This window comes from Fringilla coelebs (genome assembly GCF_963513975.1).
Source record: "Fringilla coelebs genome assembly, chromosome: Z".
Taxonomy (NCBI): Eukaryota; Metazoa; Chordata; class Aves; order Passeriformes; family Fringillidae; genus Fringilla; species Fringilla coelebs.
In genome coordinates, this window is record NC_140031.1 from 65,856,262 (window position 1) to 65,871,448 (window position 15,187).

Genomic DNA, 15,187 nt, shown 5'->3' on the forward strand with positions numbered 1-15,187 from the left:
TACGGGAGAACTGCTCAGAGTGAAGGGAGCTGGGCTGGCGGGGTGGTACCCATATTGCCTCCTGGTAAAGGTCTCAGTGCACTCAGTCCTTCTTATTGTGCTTAGGTGTCTTGGAAATCAGTAGCTGGCATGGCCCAAAATGACACAAGAAAGCACGTTAATGATGAAATGGGCAGACACTCCTCCAGCACTCCATCTCGCTTCTCAGCCTCACTCCACATAGCACCCTAGGTTTAGCCTTTATGATCATCATAAATTAGAAATGCTCTATGCTCTTTTAGCTTTCAACAGAACTGATAAAGTTTGGAAAATGGAAGGCAAAGAAAAAGTTTCCTCTTTTCCAAAAAGCAGATCCCTGCAGAAGGATAAACTTGGAATTACTTTATTTACCAAAGGATCTCAGACAGCTGGATACTATACTATGATTAATATAAACTACCAATAAGGCCTATGAGCTCTGTATATCCATAATGAAGCTGAAATGACTAGAATAAAGAGTAGGCAGCCAGGAAAAGAAAATCTTATGGGGAAATGCAAGAGCCTTTATATACATACATAGTAACTGAAAGAAGATACTGATATCCATCAGACAAGAGTCAAAGGATAATTGCTCTAGGGCACAGCTTTCTTTTCAAAAAATACAGAGTGGGTGTTTTGTGACACTTGCCAGCTACTGTGGATGCAACTCAAAGTTACTGACTAGCTGGCTACTGTTAAATATTTAGGAAGATGCAAACCTAGAAGGAAGATCACACTGTAAAAGGCTGCTCTTTAATAGCTGCAATGACTACAGTGATTCCTTCTCCTTTCTGTACAGGGGGAGAATGTCAAGAACAGCAGAAACCATTAAGAACCTCCGGGAACATTTTGATAATGAAATTCACAGGAGATACAACTTTCCCATTTTGCATCCAATTAGAAGAGGTTACCAAAAGGCAATTTAGAAGAGATGTGGACATGAAGGATAGGATAATAATTTCTTCCCAAGGGTTTAGCTTGGCTCCCACTGCACTATTACAGTACTGCTAGATAGGAATGTGAAAGAAGACTATTGCTTTTAATTTACCTGATAGAAACTGCTGTAGTCTAAATTGAGTCTCAGCCACAGAGTGCCACTGTGTTTGTGGAGAAGCTAATGAGGGGACACAGTGATGGCTTTTCAATGCCATGCATCTATGGAAAGTTCACATTTATGCGTTCAATATTCTGCCTATAGCTTTTGAAATACCATTTCTGTGATGCAGCCTACATTTTTTAAGAAGTAAATAGTGATTTATCAAGGTTTTTTTTTAAGTAAATGGAAACATTCAGAGCCATATACTTGACAAGTTATTCTGAAAGGTAACAGCTTACTTTTCTGTGCATCTTTTATCTACCACTGTGTTTTCCTTTGTTCCGTCTCCCTAGACATCTCCATCTGCCTCTGTGGTTGACCAGATCTGCCCAAAATTGAAGCTCATTGTGAAAACAAAGCACTGGATCCAGGCTCTTGACTCCCTTGTATTTAATTTAATTTGTGTTTCTACTTCATGACAGACCTCCACTGCCAGTCCATGAACTTGCAACAACCCTTCATGGACGAGGGTCCAGCTATGCCACAGGGTGTCTGTTTGCAGCTGAGGCAGCCTAAGATCCCTCCTGGAAGAATGTGGATTAGAAAGCCCAAAACACATCATCTAAGAAAGGCTGCTCTGTGTGCCTCCCTGTCAAAGGGAGCTGACCAAGCCTTCAGGTTTGATAGCATAACTCAAATTTGGTAACTTAAATTCCCTTTGGGATATTTATCCCTGTTGGACCTTTCCCTCTAAAACTGACACAAGAGAAACTCCACCTCTAAAAACAAGAAAGTGGGCTGTCATCATGTCTTTCTGAGGTCAGAAGGGTCTCCTGAAGAGCACAGAGTAACTTGCATTGCTTGTCTCTCCTGGGGTTAACACAGGAGAGTGCCTCAGGGTAAATTCTTTGGGGGCAATAGATGGAAGATAAGGAGATGAACAGCAAATCTGGACTATAGGGTAGGTTGGGAACTCCTTATTGTATTAAAGTACAAATATTATTCTGTACCCATGCACATGCTCATAATATTTGTTGGTGGAGAGCATCCATTGTTCATACTTGTTCTGAGCTCTTTGTTTCCCTCATGCCCTCCTACAGAACACCGACAGTCTTGATTACAGCATGGATAATGACATGGAAGAGATGTATGTTTCTGCCAAGGTTACAGATTCCATTTTGTTCACATATCCCTGTCCTACTGGCATGACTGCCTGTGGTGTACCCTTAGTACACTGTGTACCTTTAGTTCTCAGTCAGAACCACCCTGATGTCTCAGAAGAGGGAAGTTTTGAGAAGGCTGATTCAGTACCACAAAGTATGTTCACAGCTGCTACCCAGAAAGAGTATAGCCAGGAGGAAGAGGAGTCCTTGAGTGCCCATTTTTGTCACAGTGACAGTACCTGGGACTTCCTCAGAAGACACAGCAACGAAACAACTGCAATCAAAACACGGACACATGAGTGCCACAAGCTTGTGTCCTCCAGTACAGCACAGGCTTTGCTGGCAGATCAGGAAGATGCTTATTTTGCTCTCAGGTGGGCAAATAGCATGTGTCATTTCAGCAAAGTATGAAGAAGTCAGAAAGGCACAAGGTAATGTCCTCTTAGGAAAGAATTTGCCATGATTTGACTTTGTAGGAAGAACCTCAAGAGAAACCAGGCCTTACTAATAGACTGTTGAAGAAAAATTCCCATATGATTTGCAGGATCTCAGAAAAGTCCAGACACATTGAGGGTTCCTGGGGAAAGCTAGGGATGAAGCCCACACTCTCCAGCTAAGGCATCCACTGACAATGTGATTTTTGGACAGCTACCTTGGTGTGAGGGGCTCCCCCACTCCATCACTAAGGACACACACAGTCTTTAAAAATCCTGTTGCTGAAAGATGGGAGGAGTTTCTGGAGTTAGGAATTTGGAGAAGAGAGGATCCTCAACATGTTGAAGGCAATGTGACGTGGGCTTGAGAAATTCCTTGAGAAATACTATGGAAACCAGAAATCTGTTACTTGCATTCCACCAGAGTAGACTGCCACAAATTTGATAACTCTTTTTATGGCGTAGTTCATGACCTTGGGAAAGCACATCTTGAAATAAACAGACAAAAAACCATTGCACACTCACCAGCTGAATGACAACACAAGCTCTCCTTCAGAGCAAGAATGCAACTACAGAAACCCCTGTGAGATTAAGTGGTTTGGGAGAAGGCATTTATTGTCATACCATCTTTGGACTGGGAGTCATACAAAAGATTGAAAGCTGTGTCTCTGGGAGATTGTACCTGTTTCCATGAGTTTGCCTTATCTGTGAAATATAAGTATAATATAAGCAATATAAGCAGGGTTTGTCATGCCAGATGAAATCATAAAAGTACTGAAGTTATCACTGCATTGTCCACTGTCATTGGTGCCCAATATGAAGAATGAAACCAGAACATATTGCACACTGTGGTAGGTTATAACAAAGGACTGATACTTCGTCACCACTGCTCTTTCATTAGGATTTCACTAACTGAGAGGTTTAAACTCATTTTACATTAAACAAGAACTACTTATCTGACCCTTCCCTTAGTCACTCACCATGTCCTTAGAACAAAGCAAAGTATTCCCTCCAGAGACAATTGTTAAAAGAAATAAATCCACTGAAATGATACAGCAAAACGCACAAGGTGGTATCGTATTTCCTTTGACCCACTGTCTCACCACAGCATGAAGTGTGTGGCTTTCCTGGAGAAGTAGCCTTTTAAACTATGGCACAGATGAATTAAATTCTGATAGCTGAAGATGTCAGTCTAATTTTTCACAAGAGAAGGAGTTGGGAGTCCTGCTGATAGCATAACTGCAACCTAAGTAATTGCTTTCCACATCTGAATTCCTTCAGCTTTATAAATTGGTTACAGTATTCTCCTCTTACCATCCCGCCTCAACTGACTGTACACAGTTACTTACTATCTCATAAAAAAACCCCTTTGTTTTTTCACCCCAAAAAAGCTGCATTTCAGAAGTTTCTGAGGTACTACCACTGTGTTTAAATTTTATGACAAAGCAGCAAAGTTTTTAGAGAAGAAGCGGAAAATGTTTTAAAGAAGCTGAAGGTGTGTCCAATGGTTAGGCATTATCCCCTCATTTTTTCTGATCCTTACACTGCGTGGCAGCACTGTCAATCATACTACTGTCTTTGTCTCTCCATTGTAGAGGGAATATTATAAATTAAAATCCGTCAAACTCAGAATAAAATGCAACCAAACAAAATAAAGTAAATTGAATTATTGCAGAAAAAAGGAGATATACTGTATTTCACTGTACTGCAAGATACCTAGTCATCAAGTAATGCTGTATCTTAGAGGAACTGCAATTCACATGGACCTAAGTAAGCAGGAAAGACTTTCCATCTCTGTTTCCTTGATTCCATAAGCTTTTGCCACGCATCAAAGACAAGTGCACTCCTGTTGGTAGGTAGGTATCTGTGCATGAGCACCATTAAAAAAATAAAGAAATCTAAACAAACTTCCAAAAATCAGACAGCAGGACAACTTAAATGGACTTGACACAAATCAAGATTACCCTTTAAAAAATTGCTTGAAATACCAAAAAAATCAGAAGGTCTTTTCAGGTTTGGGTATTCCTAAGGCAGAAGAAAAATCCACCTAAAAACTGTATCATTTGGGGCCCAAGCACTCTGTCTTCCAGAAGCCCTGGATAATGTTTGTATGAGTTTTAGAAAATTCATGGTTTTTAAAAGTGGACTTCTGTCAGGTATTGGGAGAAGAATTGGGCTCACTTTAGGAGATGAAGGAAAGCAGAATTTAGCAAAAACTTAACTTGATTTTTAAGATTTTAGAACACAGATTTGTGCAAAGCAAGCCAGGCTGCTTGCTTTGTATATGAAAAGATGTTCCTATAAAAATATTCTGTAAACCAATGACCCTAGCAACACACCGTAGAAGGTTTTATTGTTCAACATTGACCATTTTTATCAGTATGGTACTAAAAAAAAGGTGACAGGCAAAAAGTCTTTGCAAACTTCCTTTTTATGTGCTGTATCTGGTCATAATTTAATATACATATTGGAATCTCTTACTGCCTGACAAGAAGATGAAGTGTTAGGAAAATGCCTTGCTATGCCAGGCCTGGAGCTTGTAAGTTAATAACTCCAGAGGGGAAAGATGAGCTATGCAAACTGGCACACTTCTTACCCAATTAATGTTTCTTTATAAAATTTCTGTGCAGGTTTTAGAGGCCAACAAGAAAGTCTGCAGGAAAACAAGTTTAAAGTCATCTATGGGACAGATGACCAGCAATGAGTCTTTCTCTCCAGGAAAAAGCTAAACAAACCCATTCTGTATTCCTCTGAAAAAGAAGGCACAGGCAAGGTGGGATCAGCCTCCTACATGCTCTTTATTCATATTCTTGCCCTCATCATCGCATCAACCTGCTAGATAGAGGACAGGAGGAAGCATTCTGCAGAGAGTATGCTCCAAGTGACGGAAGGATGATGCCAGCTCACCATCTTGCCCAAACAGACAAATCTGGACTGAGAATCCCCATATAAGACAATCACATCTGAAACATGCAGATCACACGGCATGTCCTGGCTCTTTGCTCTTTGCTGGGGGAAGTGTCTCCACAGACATTTCAGGGAGAAGCCCTTAGTAAGTAGCATAAACAACTATGAGGGTAGTGCTGCAAGGTGCAGCTAAGCAAATGCTTCTGTGTGACACAAATTCCCACAGACTTTGTCTTTCATTTCCTACTGCTATAAATGCTCAGCTTTTGATCCAGTATAGCTCTCAGAGCATGGGTTTCCAGACTGATGTTGTCCATGGACAGTGTTGTTCTTCTGGCAGCTTTAATACAGGATCTTTTTGAATGTGATGGCAAAATAATGAGTCACGCCTCTCTCCTTTACTTAAGAATGGAGGTCCACACTCTCAAAGTGGACTTGATTTAGAGGAGTGCAGCAATATGTGAACATAAAAGGGATCTTCATGTTTGGAATGTCAGTTGTGGAGGGTCTTACAGAAGTGGTTTTTTTTTTTCTAAATTTCTTCCTCTCTGAGTATCTGTCACTGAAACTCCAAAAGAAGCAAAGCATGACACATGTCTGTTCTCTTGTGAAAGCCCCAGGGGAGAGAACCTACTGAATCACTCTGCTGTTTTCAGGTCTTTCCCAGTGCCTGGTGAACAGTGACAGTGCTGGCATGTTGTCTAAACATCTGCTATTGTCTGAGAAGTGGAAGGACACAGTTTATTTTATCTCCTGTGGCTGCTACAAGATTGACAGGGACAAGTGTGAAATGGACATGTCACACGGAAATTCAGAAAAGAAAATCCCTAAAGAACTTTAAAATAAGTACATGGTTGACTCCCTCATCACTCCGTAGTGTGAGTAGACATTCACATCTGTTAGCAATAAAAGTTGACCCCTCCTGCTTTTCCTACCCAGCATAGGCAGCAATATCCAATACTGCCCTCTCTCCTCCATTACTTTAGTGACTTGAATGGTACCAACTCCAGTATACATTAATGCTTCTGAGAACAGAATGGAGAGGATCTACTGTTTTAAACTGCTCCAGAAAGTGTTCCTGCCTACTCTGCTGCTGGTCATCAAGGGGAAACGGAGGCCAAAATCCAACTCTTCTCACCTTGCTGGCAGAAAGCTTCTTAAATAACCAATCAAATTTCTCTAAATTCTTTCAACACACACTTAAAAATTATCATCTGAGATGAAAATCTAGAAAAATCCAGAGATATGGCTTTGACCTTTCCTCCTGGTGCTGCTAGAGTAGCTATTAAATGTGAGTTAAGGGCATTCATGTATCGTTTGCCATAAAGCACATTTTATAGCAGCCCTGGAATGTCAGAGTGGATCAGACCATTGGTCTTATCTTACCTGCCATCCTATTCTTAGCAGCTGGCAACACTTACTGCTTTAGGGCAAGATTAATACCCCACCTCCTACAACCCCACTGGCTTTGACTGTGTCAAGTGGCCTTCCAGACTATTCAAAACCAGCCTGATAGATGGTAGATTTAGTTCTGGAAAAAAACTGGAAGGCCCTCCCTAATGGTTCTCAATTGTGTATGATTGTGGCTAATCCATAATCCATAATCCCTGGGAAGCATCACTTCAGAGGAAGAAAAGAGCCACTTTCCCCACTGGTACCCCTGCAGTTTCCAGTGTGCTCCTGACATAAACAGAAAGATAATCTGACCATTTCTGGCTCTCTGTCCCAGCTGAGGGAGGACACATGAAATGATATCGTCACCTTCCTCATCTTCTTCCCAAGGGCAGTGGGGCCCAGAAGAAAGAGTGAAAGAACTCTGACAAGCACCAGCTGTCATGCAGATGAAGGGAAATGCACCTGGTGGGGATGGCTGGACTTGAGGGTGCTCCAGCTACCCCAGGGCCAGGGGCTGTGGAGGCAGAGGAGACAGTGTTTGAAGCAATGCATTGTGTGGGGAGGGCAGGGAAGGGAATTCCAAGTAGGAAACACTGGTGTAGTTTCCTCCTCCTTTGCTCTGCCCAAACCTACATTTGACCTTTCTGAAGGAAGGTGTTTGAGCCTCAGGACAGAAAAAGCATGTTTCTGAGAGTTCTAATAATATATAACAAATAACAGTTGCACTGGTAGTTCAGAAATCCCACTCAGTCATTCCTGATCTCTTTAATGCACATTTTTTTCCTGAGCTAGGAAGGGAGAAATATACTTGAGGGTCTTGCCAGCAATAATTTAAGCGACTTGCATATACTTACAGGAGGAAGTGTTTGTTCCTTCTGTTGAAGCTTGTATCCTAAGCATGGGTTCTGCAACACACAGAAGTAACAATAAAGTTGTAAGAATACAGCCACAGCTATAGCACTATACTGGAGAAACCTGAACATCTTCCCCCAGTAGAGATTTCTTTAATTTTTGGGTTTTTTCCTCAGCAGTCAGAAACCCAGCAGAGCAGAGAAAAAAAATGAGATAGCTTGAGAAAGCAAAGAACTTCAAAGTTGGTTCAGCATGTCCTAGGCGCACTGTAAATAATCAATTATAGCAAAAATGCTCCATAGTCCTGGGAGGAAAGGCCGTGAGAAAACTGGCAAAGACAGAGTAAAATTTCAGCTGTTTCTGACAGCATCAGAGGAAAGTGGAAAGCAGTAGGTCTTGAAGCTCCACATGCTGACCCAGGAAGCACTGGCTTCTTATCTTCTTCTCACATAACTCCTATTGAACAGTAAGGAATTTCAGTCTATCACAACTATAGGACTTGGTTACACAACTATCACAACTAGGACTTCTGTGGCTTGAAAAATAGGAGGGTCCATGAGTGTCACAACCTTTGCAGAGAGCTGTAGATGAAAGGGAAAGCAGAACACATTCCACACCAAAATGGGACATGGCACCAGCCCCAAAGTGGTTACAAGAACAGAAGAAGAATGGTAAATAATCTTGTAGGACAGTGGAAGGAAATGGACCTCAACACAAATCACACAAAGGAAGCACTCACAAAAGTTTAGAGAAGAAGCAGGTAGCCTGAAGCTAGGTCTGAGCTGTAGGAATCTGAACCACACAGCAATTAAGAGCCATGTGTTGGGGTGGCTTCCTGGGCTTTCACAATCTAGCAAATCATATATGGTGTCATGCATGTATAAAGAATTCAAGAGAAGGCTTGAGAAGTAGTATCAGTTGAAAGGAATAATTTGAAGAGAGAATACTTCACCTAAGGTGGCAATGTGATGTGCTGGTGTGGGGTAGAGGTGGCTAACAAGCAGTCTGTGAATTCTAAGGAGCAGGTCAGGCATACTGCATGCTCTGTAGTGAAACATTTAACATTTCATGTCACACAGAAAAGATGATTCTGTTGCCTAACAAAGCCTGGTTTTAGACAGAAAAAAATCCACTCTTAAAAACTAAGACTGCTCTGTAAGTCCTCCTATAATCCAAAAGTAACTGCGGCAGTACTTCAAGAAACCTAGATCCTGGTGATTTGAACACCAGCATTTCACAATAGTCTATCTTAAAGTAAAGAATAAACACACTAATTAATTATTTTCATTTGAAAGTCCTGGAAAAAAATCAGCAGCCCAAAATCCCGGGCACTACTGGTCACCAGGAAACTCATGAAGTGTTAGAGAAAGACATGGTCTCGACCCAGAGTGGGGATAGAACAGTAGGAAAGACAGCACCTGGCTGGGCTTGGGACTAAGCTGGTCTCTGCTCCAGCCACATATCAAAGACCTCCTTAGAGCTCCATGTGGAGACCTCCACAAGCAGCCACCAAACATACTGCTTTTTGCTGTTCTGGGGACAATACCGTGATGTGTTGCCTGGCATGAAATCTGCCAGTGCAGAGACTCATCAGGAATGCAGCCAGCTTTTTGAACATCCCAGCTTCCTCCTCTCCAGCAGCACAATGGCAGTAAAGAGAAGGACAGTACTGTAACAGCAGGCACTTGAAGAGACAAGCAGGGAAAGAGACCACTCAAGAACAAGAACTTTAATCCATGGGAAAGGAGGCAGCAAAGTGCAGGGACCACATTCTTGCTGCACAAGGGAGAAGGCAAGGCCAGCCCAGCCGAGTCAGTGACCAGCATGTCACCTTCTTTGCACAAAAATGGTTCCAATGGTTACAGGACACTGGCTATTAACTATGTGCTCTCATATATCCCCAGTGAAGCACCAGTGACAGGCCCCACTGAGAACATGAAAGAATACGAGCACAGCCAACGTCTCTTCTGTCAGAGAGCAATGCCAAGATTTCAGAAGTAGGTCGCCACACACACAGATGCATCAAAGAAAAGGCTGCAGGCATGCTAAATGCAAAATCTGGCAATCACACTGTTTTCCTTGATCTAGCCTACAAACACTGTCATTTCACACTAAAACCTGTCCCTGCCAGACATAGCTTTCCCAAAAAAGCTAGCAGGACCCCAGCCTCTTTGCCAAGGAGGGTATGTGCATCTTGTAAATCCTTGGGTTGCCTGGCCTACACACATTTATCTACAATTGTCTCAGCCAAAGCCATCAGTAGAGACAAGTGCTTGCATTGTGGCCATATATAAAGTAACTCTTAACAGTAAAATAAGGAAAGCAGCTTCTCACTGGGGTCAACTCCAGCAGTATTGCAACTCTGGAAGTATGCAATCCATAAGGAAGGATGCTGAAAGTAAATTCCATCACCCTGAAAGGAAACCACCTGGAGAAGGCTCCTAGCATGCCAAGGCAGCTTCAAAAGTGGTTAAATTACTGACAGTGACCTGTCTACCCTCACAGACCCTGCAGAGCTGTCAGGAATTGTACGTGGAGCCCTGAAGAACAGAGCAGTCTAGGCAACAGACATTCCTGAGGGCACATCAATATGCCTATACACTCAGCAAACTCACAAGCAGCTGCTAGGATTTATAGGAGAAGGAGGTAAGAGCTTTTTTGAAACATAGTTCCTAACAATACAAATACTTCTTCAGTTGGGCTGCAGCAGCCTGACAACTGTAGGCCAAATTTGCTTCCTCAATACTGCCCCAGGATAGTAAAAAGTGTGCTTAACCCTTCTTCATTCCTTTCTTGGTCCCTCAAGTATGCAAGGCGACATGCAGAAACGAAGCTGCTGGATGTAGATGAATTGTTCTCTGTTAAGAAGGAGCTGTTTCAGAGCTGTAGAAGCAATTTCAAGAAGAAATGAAAAGAAAGAGACAGAAAGACTGTTAATTCAACTTACGTGAAGAAGTTTTTGTCACTTCTGTTGATACTGGTATCTTGCTGGTACTCTCTGGAAAACACAAGAGGCAACAAGAAGTTATAATATGATGTCAGATGATCCTCAAGCAGCATTCAGCTCCAGAATGGTCAAGGTAAAGAAGAAAAACGTGTTCAAAGAAGGAAGCTTAAATTTTGCTCCAGTGGGCAGAGGCTTCAATCAGATATCAACTTGCAGAAGTTTCTTTTCAGGAAAAAACCAAAAAATGATGGTGCCTACTAGCAAAGCTGAAGAAAAAAGACGGCTCCTGAAAGCAGCCAGTTGTTCAATCTCTCATTTTCCTCTGGAAATAACTGATGAGTGGCAACAGGAGAAATCATCCAGATGGCTCTCTTTCTGGAAGACGTCAGCGTGAGTATTCACTCCTTATGCTTCTAGGCAGTTAAATTTTGCAAAGATGTGTCTCTGTTCATATCACTTGGATTGCTAGTAAGTACATCCAATAGCATCACTTGCCACTTCAGGGAAATCTTCTGAGCCACACATGCAAACCCTGTCCCTCATGGGCTGCTGGGGGCTCTGTGCTAGAAATGAAACAGCTGCTTTGCTGATGAGATGGGAAAAGTTGCACTTCCATGCTGGTCCTATGTATGTGCCCGTACACTGCTGCTACTTCCATACTGGCACGGACTGCTTGCACTCCCTGGTTGAACCAGCTGATGGCTAAGGGAATGGTGTTGCGTGTTCAGATCCTTGCTAATGCAAAACGTGCAGATGGGAGAAAGCAGAATGCAGAAAGCCTTTGTTTAGGACTCTCAGACTTGCACAGAGACCTTGTTCCAATGACAGCACTGATTTGTGAGTGCTCTGCTGTCCCCACAAGCCACAACTGTGCGCAGTTTCTTAGGTGTGAACAAATCACTCTTCAGCTGTATTCATCAACAGTCCTGGACTTCCCCAAGTTCTCAAAACACATTTCAGACATTAAGTGGTGCAGTTCAATGCAGCTGCACAAGTTTTGGCTCTACAGCTGGAGAAAGGCCCTTGAATGCCAAGAAAAAATTCTTGCCCTGAAACCTGTAGGCACACCAACCCTACTAGGTCAAACACACAGAATTTAAAAAATACCTCTTAAGAGATTTAGGAAAGGGAAATTCCGGAATATTTTAATTCTGTTTTGTGAATCTGGATTCCAATGGTTCTCTGCTCATTGTCACAGAGTTCACAGAAACTTGACCAGAGACAAAACTAGACCAAATGCTTTCCCTTCAACATCCCTCTTGTTAAACTTTAATATCAGCTCTGCATTTTAACTTCTTGCTTGCTTGCTTGCTCTTCTTTTGTGGTTTTTTTTTCCATTTTGGTACAGCTTTCTTTGGCAAATATACTATTTGCCTAGTTAGTACCTCCCAGTTTCATCTCACTAATGGGAGAGAACAGGTCATGCAGCATTTCCTTGGCAGCCAGTGATGCATGGCATGCAAGTGTGTATCATAATTAAAATTTTTAAGATCAAAACCTTTGCATTAGGTCTTGGAACACAGTGGCCTGTAGCCAGGCAGCTTTCAGGACCATTTCTTGGGTATAACAGCAATTTTTCTATTGTGCAGCTGGGTTGTCTGAGCAATTAACCTTTCTTACTCACGTCAGGAGATGGAACAGGTCTGACAGCTCCATAGCTCAGCATCTGGCACTACTGGAGCAAACTTTTCTTTCACCATTAAAGAAACCATGTTCCATTTAGTGCCTGTGCTGAGCTTGATGGAGCATTTCTTACTGGCACCTCCCCAGCCCAGCTGTGTTAGTACAAACGCCGACGGGAAGCTGCCAGTGGAAAAAAAAAAACCCACAGTCAGAGCCTCCTTCACCTGAAACGTGCTGAGAAATACATTTGGAAAACATGTGGCAAAGTCACACTTTACCAAGCCCCACTAATAACATTCGTGTTAGCAACACGAACAGTGGATGCTAAAATTTGGAAGACACAGCATTTGTGTGTATTGCTTACTGCACACAGCACACCACAGCCATAAGAAAGACGTTTTACAGTGCCTGGGAAGGCTAGCACAGATCCACATGGCAAGCTATCTGAGCGCAAGAAGCAAACAAAAAAGAGCCTTCTCACAGCAAGCCATCAGTGCTTGCCTGAGGTGAAAGAGCTGGGAGCATTTTTCGATCATCACACTTTTGCTGCTGCAGTCTGCTAGGGTATGGAGATGGCAGCCTGCAGCCCTGTCTTCATCATCACGTTTAAGTTCCCACGAGGAGCAGCTTCCTCATTACAACCAGGTCTGTCCCCTGGCACTTAGGAATACAAAGTTTTGGTGAAGCGCTGTTTCCTGAAACGGTATGTTTGTGCAGGGGCTGACTTACATAAAAATACTGAAGGGTGCATGAGAGATCCTTGTTTGGGGATGTTTTAAATAGCAGGCCTCTGCAGCTTCACAGTCTTATTTCCTTAGTACTCAGAGGAGCAGCATCTCCTGCTGTTTAGGCTGACATAACAGGGAAGAGCGCCTTCAACTGACACAGGACCCCAGCAACCCCATGCCCTTGATATGTTGATCCATCCTTCCAGACAGGGAACTTCACTTGGGCTGCTGAGAGGACTTGTTGCATGGGCAGCAAGCTCTGAGGCAAGAGGTCCTTCTCCTCAGCCAAAACCTTTCCTGAAGGATAACCAAATATTTAAGAGCCTTAAAGCTGCTGTTGGGAACTCTGTGCATGCCCTCACAGCTTTTTTGCCCCCGGTTACTTTGTCAGAGGCACGACGCAAAAAAGGCTGCTTGAGCAAGCTGAGAGGGTCTGGTTGAGCTCACAGGTTTTAGTTCAGGCCTTGCAGGTGGTCACTCTGAGAACCCTGACAGGGACAACAACCTGGGTTCTGAGAAGAATTGAGACACCACAGGTAATGCTTTCTGGCAGTGATGTAAGTTTCAAGCCTTTTGAATTGTTTGTGTTGCTAGGGTGATGCACCGTCTGAATTATACAAACAATGACACAAACTAACATACACCATGAGGAAAGGGGAGCACTTTCTTCATCCCTGTCACTTGGTCTTTAGATGGCAGGGCAGAGACTAGTTGTGTAGAAGGCTGGTAAGGCTGTGGTCTGGGGCCTCGGAGGTGTGCAGGCATCTGTGGTCAAAGACACAGGGTCATCCAGCGGCTAAACTAACTTTTAGGTTCTTAAAACTACCATACTTTTCCCCTTTTTCCTCCAAGAAACTACTGACCAAAGTCAGATTAATAGAAAGTTGCCCTCCATCCAAGTATGTCAAATTGCAAGGAAAGGTCCAAGAGTACTCTTAGGGGAGCTGCAATATCAAATTGAGTGATGGCCACGTTTCTTTCTAAGACCAAATCAGTGACATTGGTCTAAGCATGCTGATTTGCTCCAGGTGAGAATCTGACTCATTATGCCAGCAAGTCAAAAACAAACTATGTCCCAGGTTACCTGCAATTATGCTACAGGAAGAGGTACCCTGTTCTCCTATTTTAATCAAGTGTTGGACAGAAGAAGGGATTTTTTCTGCACTTGAAGTATTTCATAGTTTGTAACATGCTCCATGGGTACTAGATATAAGATGCTTTTACTTAATTATCTCTCAGTCATCTTCTTGAAGCTAAGCTACTGTCTGTCTTCAGAAGAGGAAGGGCAAATTAAAACTGAATTAATTATGAGCGTCAGATTCTTGTTGATTACTGTACAACTTGGAGCTGTTACTACTACTGCAAGTCCTATGGAGGCAAAACCAAAAGCCTGCACAGGCTGTAGCTGATGAATTTACCAAGGTTCACCTCTGCCTACAATTGAGATACATTAACAGACCACCTGAGTACTTCTAGCACCCACCAACTCAGGCGGATTCCTTCCAGCCACTCACACTGATGAGTCAAACTACAACAACTCACTTTCCAACAGACACCAAGGAACAGTGCTCACCCAAAACCCAGCACACAGCCCATTGCACACTTCTGGCTTTTGAAATATCTCTGCATGAATCCATCCTTTTGCACCCTGAAACATGCTGGGCACAGAAAACACCCTCAGACAGGCAAAAGAATCAAGCCAACAAGTTTTAATGGAAAAGACTGACACCACATGCAGATAGGGCATGCTTGACTCTGTATCAAAACGACATCACTTAGCCTGAATACAGGGTTTTGTGAGTGAACTGAAAGCTTTGGCTGTGCTGTGAAGTATTCTGTCAGTGTTATTTATCAAGCATAGTAAGGTCCTATGCTGATGAGAAAATCCCTGAAAAATTCACCACAAGAATTTTGCCTGGGTTAAGTAAGAAATCAGGATGCACAAAAAAAGCAGTTACTATTGCATTAGCAAGCTTGTGTACTATTTATACACCACCAGGAGAACTTCATGCCTCTCTTCTGACCTCATTTACAATCTTTCTTAGGTAAGCATACGTGAGTATGAGCGAATGAAAATAAGAAGG

At 42.7% G+C, this 15,187-nt stretch overlaps 1 protein-coding gene across 1 annotated transcript in view; it reads right to left on the minus strand.

Annotated features, from left to right (window-relative positions):
* Positions 1-15,187, minus strand: part of NRG1 (neuregulin 1) — a gene marked incomplete at both ends in the record, with an annotated part of 170,764 nt that overhangs the window by 114,663 nt on the left and 40,914 nt on the right. Inside the window, 2 exons of the mRNA XM_084225540.1 lie at positions 7,808-7,858; positions 10,753-10,803. Coding sequence (XP_084081666.1) covers positions 7,808-7,858; positions 10,753-10,803 — 102 coding nt within the window. The remainder of the gene's footprint in view (positions 1-7,807; positions 7,859-10,752; positions 10,804-15,187) is intronic.